The following is a 12,500-nucleotide window of genomic DNA, read 5'->3' on the forward strand; positions in this document are numbered from 1 at the left end:
CTCCAGATCCACAGAGCCACCCGTCCCACTCAAGGAACCCCAGGGAGAATCGTGTCCATCAGCCAGACAGTCGCTCCCATCCAGTATCACGACAGGAGTTGTTTGGTGGTGGTTCAGGTGGCGGAGGTCATCGTTTGGGACAGCCAGCGGAGAAGGGGCAGGAGCTCAAAGTCCTCAAGCAAGTCGTCAAGCCTCCGTCAGGCGTTCTCGACGAAGCAGCAGAGACAGCTTTCGGTGAACGTGGTAGTGGTGGTGGTGGTGAGTCCAGGGCTGTTGTGCGTGGTGATCGGGGCCATCCCCAACCTCTCTCCTCCTCCTCCTCCACCGTCCAACCCACCACCACCTTCTCTTCAGCGGCACCGCCAGCAAAGAGGCCTAAAGCTGCGCCAGGAGCCACATCAACACCCGACTCAACATCACCGGAAGTCAGAGACGACACAGCGTCCGGAGCCTTCTCCGTCCCGGCAGACACCCTCCAGCTCCTCTCTCCCTCCGGACCTCACAGCCCCCGCCGCCACTCACTGAAAACAATCCTCGGAGGCGTCGCCGCCGCTGCAGGCATGGAGAAGAAATCCAGTCCCAAATCCAGTGGGGAGGGTGGATGGAGCCCTTACACCACGGACCACCCTGGTCCTCCCGTCGCCGAGCAGCAGTCTTCGGACAACACGTTCTTCGTGTGGGTCCTGGCCTCGTTCGCCACCATCGGGGGTCTGCTCTTCGGCTACGACACGGGCATCGTGTCCGGGTCCATGCTGCTGATCCAGCCCTACTTCGACCTCAGCACGGTGTGGGAAGAGGCCATCGTTTCCGGCACCATCGGCGCCGCCGCTGTCTTCGCACTGATCGCCGGCTTCCTGGTGGACCTGATCGGCCGCAAGAAGACCATCATGATCGCCTCCTTCATCTTCGCCGTGGGCGCCATCATCATGGCCGTGTCCAACAGCAAGGAGGTGCTGCTTGTGGGGAGGATCGTCGTCGGCATGGGCATTGGTTAGTGCGGGTGTTTGTTGTTGTTGTTGGTGGTGGTGGTGTTTGTTGTTGTTGTTGGTGGTGGTGGTGGTGGTGGTGTTTGTTGTTGGTGGTGGTGGTGGTGGTGTTGTTGTTGTTGTCGTTGTTGTTGTCATTGTTATTGTTGTTATTGTCCTCGTTGTTGTGGTCGTCGTTGTCCTTGTTGTCGTTGCTGTTGTTGTTTTGTTGTATTGTCTTGTACTGCATTGTTCTTGTACCGTCTTGGGTACTTTTTCCTACGGTTTTAGGGATTTTTTTTATTCTCCAATATTTGTTGTTTTACGATTTGTTGCGTTGCAATGCTTTGCATCGCATTCGAACTGAACTGAACTGTCGTTGTTGTCGTTGTGTTGTGTTGTGTTGTCTTGCATTGCATTCTTCTTGTACCGTATTCGGTCTTTTCTTACTTTTTTTTTTCTTTTTTTTTTCATTGTTTCGTTCTTAATAATAATAATGATAATGGATACTTATATAGCACACTATCCAGAAATCTGCTCTAGGTGCTTTACAAAAACGCTTTTGTTAACATAAAACATTATATCTATGTTACATACACGCACCAAAATGTGACTACACACACACACACACACACACACACACACACACACGCACGCACGCACGCACGCACGCACACACACACACACACACACACGCACACGCACGCACACACACACACACACACACACACACACACACACACACACACACACACACACACACACACACGCTGCATACATACATTTTAACATACATGTGTATCTAACAGCTACCCTAACGCATACGCACACACAGGCAGGCACAAACTTACATAAACACACGTTCTTGTGTTATTGTTTTACGATTTGTTGTGTTGCGTTGCGCTGCGTTGCGTTTCGTTGCGTTGTATCGTGTCGCACTGTTCGGTGCGATACTGTACTGCATTATCTTGTGTTGTCCTGTGTTGTATTGTGTTGTATTGCATTGCAGTTGTATTGTATTTCTCTTACGTCACAACAGATTTCTCTGTGTGAAATTCGGGCTGCTGTCCCAAGGGAGAGCGCGTCGCAACACTGAGAGCGTCACCCTTTTTTTTATGCCTGCAAGTGTTATTTGTATTCCCAATCCCCCGAAAACGGAGTATGGCTGCCTACATGACGGGGTAAAAACGTTCATACACGTAAAAGATCACTCGTGTATAATAGAGTGAACGTGGGAGTTGCAATCCACAAACGCAGAAGAAGAAGAAGTATTGTTATCAAAGTGGATTTTTCTCTACATAATTTTAGCCAGAGACAACACTTTTGTTGCCGTGGGTTCTTTTACCTGCGCTTAGTGTATGCCGCACACGAGACCTTGGATTATCGTCTCTTCCGAACGACTAGCGTTCAGACCAGTACACAAGGTCTATAGTTACTAGTGTGGGTGGAGAAAATAATGGCGAGAGTGCGATTCGAACCTGTGCGCTCAGACTCTTTTGCTTCAAAGGCGGACGCGTTACCTCTAGACCACTTGCTGTTGTTTTTGTTGGTGGTGGTGGTGGTGTTGCCTCTGTTGTTGGTTGTTGTGGTTGTGGTGGTCGTTTATGTCGTTGTGTGTTGGGATGGTGCTCAAGTCAAGTCGAGAACAAAAAAAAAGAGACATGTTTTGGTTGTTGTTGTTGTTTCGGATATATATAACTCTTGGGGGGCACATGAAAATGTTACATAATTCAAGTAACTAATGCAAAATATGAAACACATTTGGCATCATTGGTCACAATCAGTTACAATGACCATACCAGCCTGGTCATCCTGAGAGGATTCTTTTTTTTTTTTTTTTTTTTTTTTTTTTTTTGCTGCCCCATCATCTGCACCATTTCAGTGGACATCACTCCCACGCCGCTCATTTAGAGTCCCCCATACACGGCCTTACCCGGGTTCGTCCGTCACTATTCCAGCGTCGGCAGTCCGCAGGGAACCATCGATGTTAGGTCGCCAGGAGGCCACACACCAGAGGAGACCCTGCACTGCTGCTGAGTCATTTCGGACTCTAACCCTAACCCTAACCCTAACCCAACCGTCAGTCCGCGACGCTAACCACTTCGCCACGGCGGCTGGTATCCTGAGAGGATTCTGTTCTAAGTATAATTCTATAGAACAGTGCATCGTATTACAGATACATACATTATAACAAAACTGTATGTTTGCTTTTGCAATAGTGCTTACGTAGAATGATTCACCAAAAGAAAAAAATGAACAAGAAGAACAAAAAGATCGAAGACAACGTCATCACCACACATTACCTGACAACGGTTTTATCTAGAATGATTCAAAGAAAATGAACAACAACAAACAAACAATCAGTATCGGTAGCTCGAGGAGGCGTCACTGCGTTCGGACAAATCCATATACGCTACACCTCAGCTGCCAAGCAGATGCCTGACCAGCAGCGTAACCCAACGCGCTTAGTCAGGCCTTGAGAAACCAACAAAAGAGATCGAACAAGACGTCATTACCACGTGATGATGTCATAGGCAATAACTAACTATACAGCACGCGCAGCACAGGCTGTATCGTGAAAAGTATCGAGCCTAATAATCATTTTCCCCACACTTCTCCTTCCCTCCCTCCCTTCCTCCCTCCCTTCCTCCCTCCCTTCTTCTTCTTCGTTCGTGGGCTGCAACCCCCACTTTCACTCGTATGCACACGAGTGGGCTTTTACGTCTATGACCGTTTTTACCCCGCCATGTAGGCAGCCATACTCCGCTTTCTGGGGTGTGCATGCTGGGTATGTTCTTGTTTCCATAACCCACCGAACGCTGACATGGATTACAGGATCTTTAACGTGCGTATTTGATCTTCTGCTTGCATATACACACGAAGGGGGTTCAGGCACTAGCAGGTCTGCACATGTGTTGACCTGGGAGATCGTAAAAATCTCCACCTTTTACCCACCAGGCGCCGTCACCGTGATTCGAACCCAGGGACCCTCAGATTGAAAGTCCAACGCTTTAACCACTCGGCTATTGCGCCCGTCCCTCCCTTCCCCCCTCCCTTCCCGCATCCACTCTCGCGATCTGTCCGGGCATGTCTTCTGGGCTTTGACGCCGTTTCAGCTATGGTGTCCTCGGCAGTGCAGACGTTACGAAAATGAACACATTTTTCACGACCCCAGCAAGTCGGCTTTACCTATCAGTAAGTGCATAACGTCGACATAACCTTGACCCAGGAGGTCAAGGTTGCTCGTGATAAAAGAGAGAGTGCGGAGAGGGAGGAAGGGAGAGGGAGAGAGAGAACGAGGGGAGGGAGGGAGAAAGTTAAGGAGGGGAAGAGAGGGGGGAGGGGACAGAGAGTTGAGGACGGGAGGGTGGGGGATAGAGAGAACAGGAATGGAGAAGATAGAGAGAAACAGAATGGAGAAACACGTTGATACTTTAGTGTCAGGAGAGGGGGGGAGGATTGCTGTGTCTTTTGTCAAGTCATCAGACACCAAGGTTTGAGCATGATACAAGGAAAAAAAAAATATATATATATATATATATATATATATATATATATATATATGTATATATATATATATATATGTATATATATATATATATATATATATATAAAGCATTTCAGCATGCAGAAGAAAATCAAAAATATATTTGTAAAGCATTTTAGCTTGCAACATAAACAAACATAAACCAGTTTGATCGGAGAGAATGAGACAGAGAGAGATAGAGGAGAGGGAGTGAGGGAGAGAGAGAGGAGGGACAGTGATAGAGAATTGGGGTGGGTGGGGGGGGGGGGGGTCATTGAGCTATCCTTACATAAGGCGTGATAACGTTTATCACAGACCTATCGAGACAAGTCTGAATACAGATTTGCGCTGTATGTTAGGCATTGTCGTCATTATTTCAGTTATTACGGAACATTAATGGATTTTTTTTTAATCATGGCGCGGCATATACAAGCATAATTATTCTCTCTCTCTCTCTCTCTCTCTCTCTCTCTCTCTCTCTCTCTCTCTCTCTCTCTCTCTCTCTCTCTCTCTCTCTCTCTCTCTCTTTCTCTCTGTCTTCCTCTCTACTTTTCTTTCCCACACACGCACGCACGCACGTACAAGCACGCACACACACACACACACACACATACACACACATACACATGCGCATACACATAAACACATGCACACCCATACATTCATGCACGCACCCCCCCCCCCCCATACACACACTCCACCCCCTACACACACACACACACACACACACACACACACACATTGCGCGGACTTTAATCTTATTTTTCTTCAAACACATAAATTCTTTGTTATGTCTATTTGATAAAAACTAATCGTCGTCTACATTTAATCTTCCAGTGAGCGTGACTATAACTTGACTGGGCAGCGGTCAGTCTGCAGGATGTTTCGTTCCATTCTATTTGTCCATGGTCGGTCTGTCTGTCTGTGTTTCTGTCTGTTTCCCCCTCCCTCCTTCCCTCCTTCTCCCTCTCTCAGCCACAGCGCCTCCGTCCGTTGTCTATCTGTCGCCTGATGACTGACGTCAAGGGAGACTACTGTGACCGACTTCCTGCCCGTGGACCGCGGAATTCTGAACGTCACAACATGAGTGTTAAGTCGGTCCGGTACTTAATGTGCTCTTTTCATACGCACACACACACGCGCACGCACGAACGCACGCGCGCACACACACACACACACACACACACACACGCACACACACACACACACACACATGATCCTTAACCCACTCAACAGTTCCGGCGGAGCGCGTGAAGAGCCAGTTAAATCAACCCGACCCTTTAGCCCCTCAGCCCAAAATATCCTCCCCGGACGGTTTGTTCCAACCCCTACAGCACCAAACCCGTCCCCACCCCCCATCCCCTGTGTGAAATCCACCCCGGTATGAAATCGCCAAGGCCAGAATTTTCTCTTCTTTCGTTTTTTTTTTTTAATTTTCCTGAATGCACTTTGAGGATCTGATTGACACGAGATCGTCATCTTTTTGTCAATTCTTCTTTATATATATTTGAAACTGTACATGCAATTTCACGTTTTGTGTATAGATAGATCTTGGGGGATTACATTTGATCTGAAAAAACTGACTGTGGATTTTGTTACCCGACTAAATACATTGAAAATCTCGGAGTAGGGGGAGTGGGGGAGTGACGGAGGGGGTACACCGACAAAAGGGTAAATTAAAATCGTCCGGCTCGAATTAAATGTTATCTAGGTTAGGTAATATATACTTTAAGAGTTTTGTCGTTCCTTTAACAGCATGTGCCCGGTTTGGTTTGGTTTTTGTGGGGTTTTTTTTCCCACGGAGACATTAGATTGGGTATACTAAGGTCGGTGACACCTGTTTAAGTCCGTTGTTTAAGTGTGGTCTTACCTTTGCCATAATGTTTGCTGCCACGTCAGCTGCTCACGGTCAAAGATTGATTAATCAGTTGACCTGATTTGATTCTTTCACCTACGTTCGCGAAAACTTCGTTGGCCTACCTTTTTTTCTTTCTTTTTTTTTTTTTTTTTTTTTTTGGTTGTTGTAGAGCTGTGTGTGTGTGTGTGTGTGTGTGTGTGTGTGTGTGTGTCTGTGAGCTTGTGTATGTGTGTGTGTGTGTGTGTGTGTGTGTGTGTGTGCATATCGTGTGTGAATCGAGTAGTAAAACCTTTTTTCTTTAGTTTTTTTTAAAGTATCATTCGCACAGTCATCAACAGATGGTTTGTTTGTTTTTCTAAACTGAGTAAAATACGGATATGAATTAGCATCTTCCAGCAGGGTTCGGAACTGACGAACTGAAATTGGTGGAGAGAGAGACAGACAGACAGACGGATCCCAGTCTGTGTGACGCGCGCATGAACTTTCGGCTTCAGACGAGGACCAAGGAGAAATCAGGAGAACTGGTTGCCAGGTCATCAATGGTGTCCACACGGTCGTAAGACTAGGAGATACAAGAAGACGATGAAGAAGAAGGAGGAGGAGAACAAGAACAAGGAGGAGGAGAAGAAGAAAAAGAAGCAGAAGAAGAGGAAGAAGAGGAGAAAGAAGAAGAAGAAGAGGGGGAAGAAGAAGGAAGAAAAAGAAGAAGCGGAAGAAGAGGTGGAGGAGGAAGAAGAAGAAGAAGAAAAAGAAGAAGACACAACTTGAAAATCTTGGCCCTCTCATCACGGCCAGCCATTAACGTTTGATCTCAGCTCGGAACAGCAGTCAATGTCATTCCGGTCTAAACATAGCACGCACGTGGTAACCGTCTCGGACGCGGAGTCATCGGAGGCTCTGTAGAAATAAATCAATGGCCGTTTACAGCAGTTTTACAGGGCAAGGTAAGGCAAGGCAAGGCAGGGCAAGGCAAGGCAAGGCAGGGCAAGGCAAGGCAAGGCAAGGCAAGGCAAGGCAGGGCAGGGCAAGGCAAGGCAGCGCCAGTCCGTCCTCCTGAAGTAAAGAAACGGTCAAGGGAAGACTGGTAGTCTGTAGATACATCAGTACCTTTTGATGTTTCGCCCCCCCCCCTCCCCCCCACCCCCCCCCCTCCCGGTCTCTGAACTCCTTGACTGCTGCTGATGATGAGTATAATCGTCAGTGAAGGGCTGTCACCCACCTCAGTGAGACGAGACAGAGCTCACATTGGTCAGGATGCCAGCCACCATTTATTCACCTGCACTTGTGATACACCTTTCCCAAGCACGCCAAAACAAAAACCAAAAAACAGTAACTGCAAACATGCCACACTTTAAGCCACAGTGGATCAGTTGTTAAGTGGTTAATTGAAGGAGAGAGCAAAAGCAAAGTGCAAGTGCCCATTATTTGCAGCGTATGGTATGGATGTGTACGCAGTTTGGTGACTAGATTATGCAGCACTTACACAGGCAAACACGCGCGTCATAGTATAAAAAAAAAATTTAGAAAATAAAATAATATAATTATTTTTATTTTACACACACACATATATATATATATATATATATACATATACACACATATATATATGTCACAAACACGCGAATACAAGCGTGTACGATCTCATCATATCTCTCTCTTTCTCTCTCGCTCAATCTCTTTCACTGTATATATATATACATATATATATATAATATGTGTGTGTGTGTGTGTGTGTGTGTTTGTGCGTGCATCGGGTTTGCGCGCACGCGCTTTTTGTGTGTTAATGGCCAACAGGGATAACCTTCCACAGAAAGTGGAGGGCTGGGAGGGGGGTGCGGGGGGGGGGGGGCTGATTGGTGGGGGTGGTCGGGAAGTGGGCGTGTCTCGAAAGACTGGCAGACGGACCGCCCGCCCAGACAGACAGACACTGTGACCAGACAGTCACTCACCCACCCCCTGTACTGAGAAGGCAACCTTCACTGACTGTCCAACATCCTGACCCCTCAGGGCGCCAGTCAGCAGGTCGTTCAACTCAGCTCTGGGTACAGCATACATAATGTGTGTGTGTGTGTGTGATCCATGTTCAAACCAATGAACGAGAAGAGTAGAACCGAAAGATTGCATAAACAGGTGTTTTTTTATCCATTTAACCATTGATCAAGAAGAGTAGAACCGAAATATTGAATACACGTAAGTTGGTGGGGGGGGGGGGGGGGGGCGGTTGTTGCTTTTTTGTTGTTGTTTATTATTTGTTTGTTGTTGTTGTTGTTTTTTACATCTATGTTATTGGCACCACTGAACTTGAAACAGGAGCCTGTCCACTTTACACTGTTAATTATACAGGGAGTTCTATCGTTTCACTCTGTTCTCGTTAGCTTTCTTTTGTTGACAATTATCCATAACCTTATTTTTTCAGTTTGAGCTGTGAAGACATCTGTCGCATACTAAAGATGCACTGTATCAGTACAGGATTTTTTTTTTTTTTTTTTTTTTTTTTTTTTTTGTAAAAGATGTTCGTGTTATCTTGTTCTTCTGTAAGTGTGTCGCACTGTGGCAAGTCCGAGCAAAATGACAATGATGAAAATATTCTTGAAACCAGTACAGGGATGTTATACAAGACTGATAAAGTGAAACCAAGTGGACAAGGTTGCGAAGGGGGGGGGGGGTTGGGGGGGGGTTGGGGGGGGGGGGGGGGTAACCACCGGACAGGGTCAATCACCGGGCAGTCAGTGTCCGATAGTTGGTTTTTTTCTTTTGCTGTTGTTGTTTTTTTTCGAAAGGACATGCTGGTCACCGATAGTGCAGAGACGGGGCAAAGTTCAAGGGAGAGAAGTGTGGTTTCATGCCCGCATTGCTTTGCAACCAGACCGCTAATCGTGGAGAGTGGCGTTTTCAGTCGGTGTCCGGAAAACACCGTGATTCAGTTCGAAAGCAGACAGAGAGATAAAATGCTCACAATGCTAGGTTGACATAAACCTCATATACAATAATGACAATCATACGGATGTGATTGTACACAGTAAGAGAAGGGCAAGAAATATCATGCTATCATTAATCATAGACGTATAGTTAACACCAAGCTATCCGACAGTTGTGTTTTTTTAATAGTTTATACAGAGTATAAAACACACGAACACACATACACACACACACACACACACACACACACCTCTTTATCTAAATAGATAGATATACGAAATAATCATGCTCTCTTGTGCCCCAGCCTGAGGAAGTTGTACTTCAGCGAAGGAGGGGTGAGGAGGAGGAGAAGGAGGGGTGAGGAGGAGGAGAAGGAGGGGTGAGGAGAAGGAGAAGAAGGGGTGAGGAGGAGGAGGAGGGGTGAGGAGGAGAAGAAGGAGGGGTGAGGAGGAGAAGAAGGAGGGGTGAGGAGGAGGAGAAGGAGGGGTGAGGAGGAGGAGAAGGAGGGGTGAGGAGGAGAAGAAGGAGGGGTAAGGAGGAGGAGAAGAAGGAGGGGTAAGGAGGAGGAGAAGAAGGGGTAAGGAGGAGGAGGAGGGGTGAGGAGGAGAAGAAGGAGGGGTGAGGAGGAGGGGTGAGGAGGAGAAGAAGGAGGGGTGAGGAGGAGAAGAAGGAGGGGTAAGGAAAAGGAGGAGGAGGGGTGAGGAGGAGAAGGAGAAGGAGGGGTGAGGAGGAGAAGGAGGGGTAAGGAGGAGGAGGGGTGAGGAGGAGGGATAAGGAGGAGGAGGAGGAGGGATAAGGAGAAGAAGGGGAAAGGAGGAGAAGAAGGGAGGAGGAGGAGAAGGAGGAGTGGTAAGAAGGAGAAGGAGGAAGGGTAAGAAGGAGAAGAATGAGGAGAAGGAGGAGGATAGGGAGGAGGAGGAGGGGTAAGGGGGAGAAGAAGGAGGGGTAAGGAGAAGGAGAAGAAGGAGGAGAAGGAGGATAGGAAGAAGGAGGGGTAAGGAGGAGGAGAAGGAGGAGGGGTAGGGAGGAGAAGGAGGAGAAGAAGGAGGGGGAGGAGAGGAGGAAAGAAAGAAAGAAAGAAAAAGAGGAACAACGAGGGGGAGGGGGAGGAGGAGGAGAAGAAGAAGAAGATGATGATGAATTGCTTGCTCACTTGTCCGTGACGATTCTCATGCAGGTGGTGTTGTTGTTTTTGTCATCCTCCCCAGGCTTTGCCTCGATGTCAGTGCCCATCTACGTGGCCGAGTCAGCTCCCCCGGCCATCCGAGGCCGTCTGGTGACCCTGAACCAGCTGTTTATTACCATCGGCATCCTTCTCTCCAGCGTCATCGCCGGGGCCTTCAGCGAGATGAAGGAGACGGGCTGGAGGTGTGTGTGTATGTGTGTGTGTGTTGTGTGTGGGTAGTGTGTGTGTGTTGTGTGGTGTGTGTGTGGGGGGGGGGTGGGTAGTGTGTGTGTGTGTTGTGTGTTGTGTGTGTTTTTCTCTGTGTGTGTGTGTGTGTGTGCGTGTGTGTGTGTGTGTGTGGTGTGTGTGTGTGGGGGGGGTACTGTGTGTGTGTATGTGTGTGTGTGTGTAGGCTGGAGGTGTGTGTGTGTGTGTGTGTGTGTGTGTGCGTGTGTGTGTGTGGGGGGGGGGGTTACTGTGTGTGTGTGTGTATGTGTGTGTGTGTGTGTGTTTCTGTGTGTGTGTGTGTGTGTGTGTGTGTGTGTGTGTGTGTGTGTGTGTGTGTGTGTGTGTGAATAAGTTTTACGTTTGTGCTTGTGTGTGTTTTGGTGTGTGGCTCTGTGTATGTGTGCTAGTATCTCTATATGTGCATGCCTATGTAACTTAACTACCCATTTACACATCTACCCGTACACCTACATACCTACCACTCTACCTATTCACCTACCTTCCTACCTATATACGTACCCACCTACGCACCTACTTACGGGTGGGGTGACACAGGTACATAATGAGAATTGCGGCCGCGCCTGACGTCATCCCTACTTTCTATATACATACCTATCTGCTCACCTACCTACCTACCTGCATACATACATACATATGTACCTACCTATCTAATATATACGTATCTACCTAACTACTCACATACCTACTTACATACTTAATACCTACATACTTACATACTTACATTCTTACCTACCTACCTACCTACCTACCTACCTACGTGGAGTGATGGCCTGGAGGTAACGCGTCCGCCTAGGAAGCGAGAGAATCTGAGCGCGCTGGTTCGAATCACGGCTCAGCCGCCGATATTTTCTCCCCCTCCACTAGACCTTGAGTGGTGGTCTGGACGCTAGTCACTCGGATGAGACGATAAACCGAGGTCCCGTGTGCAGCATGCACTTAGCGCACGTAAAGGAACCCACGGCAACAAAAGGGTTGTTCCTGGCTAAAATTCTGTAGAAAAAATCCACTGTGATAGGAAAAACAAATAAAACTGCATGCGGGAATTTTTGTTCGTTTGTTTGTTTGTTTGTTTGTTTAAATGGGTGGCGCTGTAGTGTAGCGACGCGCTCTCCCCGGGGAGAGCAGCCCCGAATTTCACACAGAGAAATCTGTTGTGATAAAAAAAAGAAATACAAATACAAATACATACATACCTACATTCTTCCGTCATCACTGACCTACCTGTACGTGGCCGGTGACACAGGTACATGCTGGGGATCGCTGCGGCGCCAGGTGTCTTTCAGTTCCTGGGCTTCTTTTACCTGCCCGAGTCCCCGCGCTGGCTGGTGTCCAAGGGCAGAGATGTGAGTCTTCTGTCTGTCTGTCTGTCTGTCTGCCTGCCTGTCTGTCTGTCTGTCTGCCTGTCTGTCTGTCTGCCTGTCTGTCTGTATATGATATGATTATTATATGTGTACGTCATTGTTGTGAAGATGTCTGCCTTTATTTTTTTTACATTTATTTGCTTATTTATCATCATTGTTGTCTTTTTTTCTTTTCTTTTTTTTCTTTTTTTTTTTTTTTGTACGCTGATAGTTGACTTCATCAAGTTTTTGCGCCTTATACATATTATTAGTAGTAGTAGTAGTTCTTTTTTTATGTATTTTTCTTCTTCTTTTTTCTTTTTTTTTTCTCAAGGCCTAAGCGCGTTGGGTTACGCTGCTGGTCAGTCATCTGCTTGGCAGATGTGGTGTAGCGTATATGGATTTGTCCGAACGCAGTGACGCCTCCTTGAGCTACTGAAACTGAAACTGAAACTGTGAAGATGGTGGTGATGATGAT

At 47.3% G+C, this 12,500-nt stretch overlaps 1 protein-coding gene across 1 annotated transcript in view; it reads left to right on the top strand.

Moving 5' to 3' along the window:
• The window catches only part of LOC143284502 (proton myo-inositol cotransporter-like), a 46,998-nt gene that overhangs the window by 18,433 nt on the left and 16,065 nt on the right, over window positions 1–12,500 (top strand). Inside the window, exons 3-5 of the mRNA XM_076591195.1 lie at window positions 1–990; window positions 10,477–10,636; window positions 11,926–12,025. The exon at window positions 1–990 is cut by the window's left edge and continues 237 nt beyond it. Of these exons, the coding sequence (XP_076447310.1) occupies window positions 1–990; window positions 10,477–10,636; window positions 11,926–12,025 (1,250 nt within the window). The remainder of the gene's footprint in view (window positions 991–10,476; window positions 10,637–11,925; window positions 12,026–12,500) is intronic.

This window comes from Babylonia areolata, chromosome 8 (assembly GCF_041734735.1).
Source record: "Babylonia areolata isolate BAREFJ2019XMU chromosome 8, ASM4173473v1, whole genome shotgun sequence".
Classification (NCBI taxonomy): Eukaryota; Metazoa; Mollusca; class Gastropoda; order Neogastropoda; family Buccinidae; genus Babylonia; species Babylonia areolata.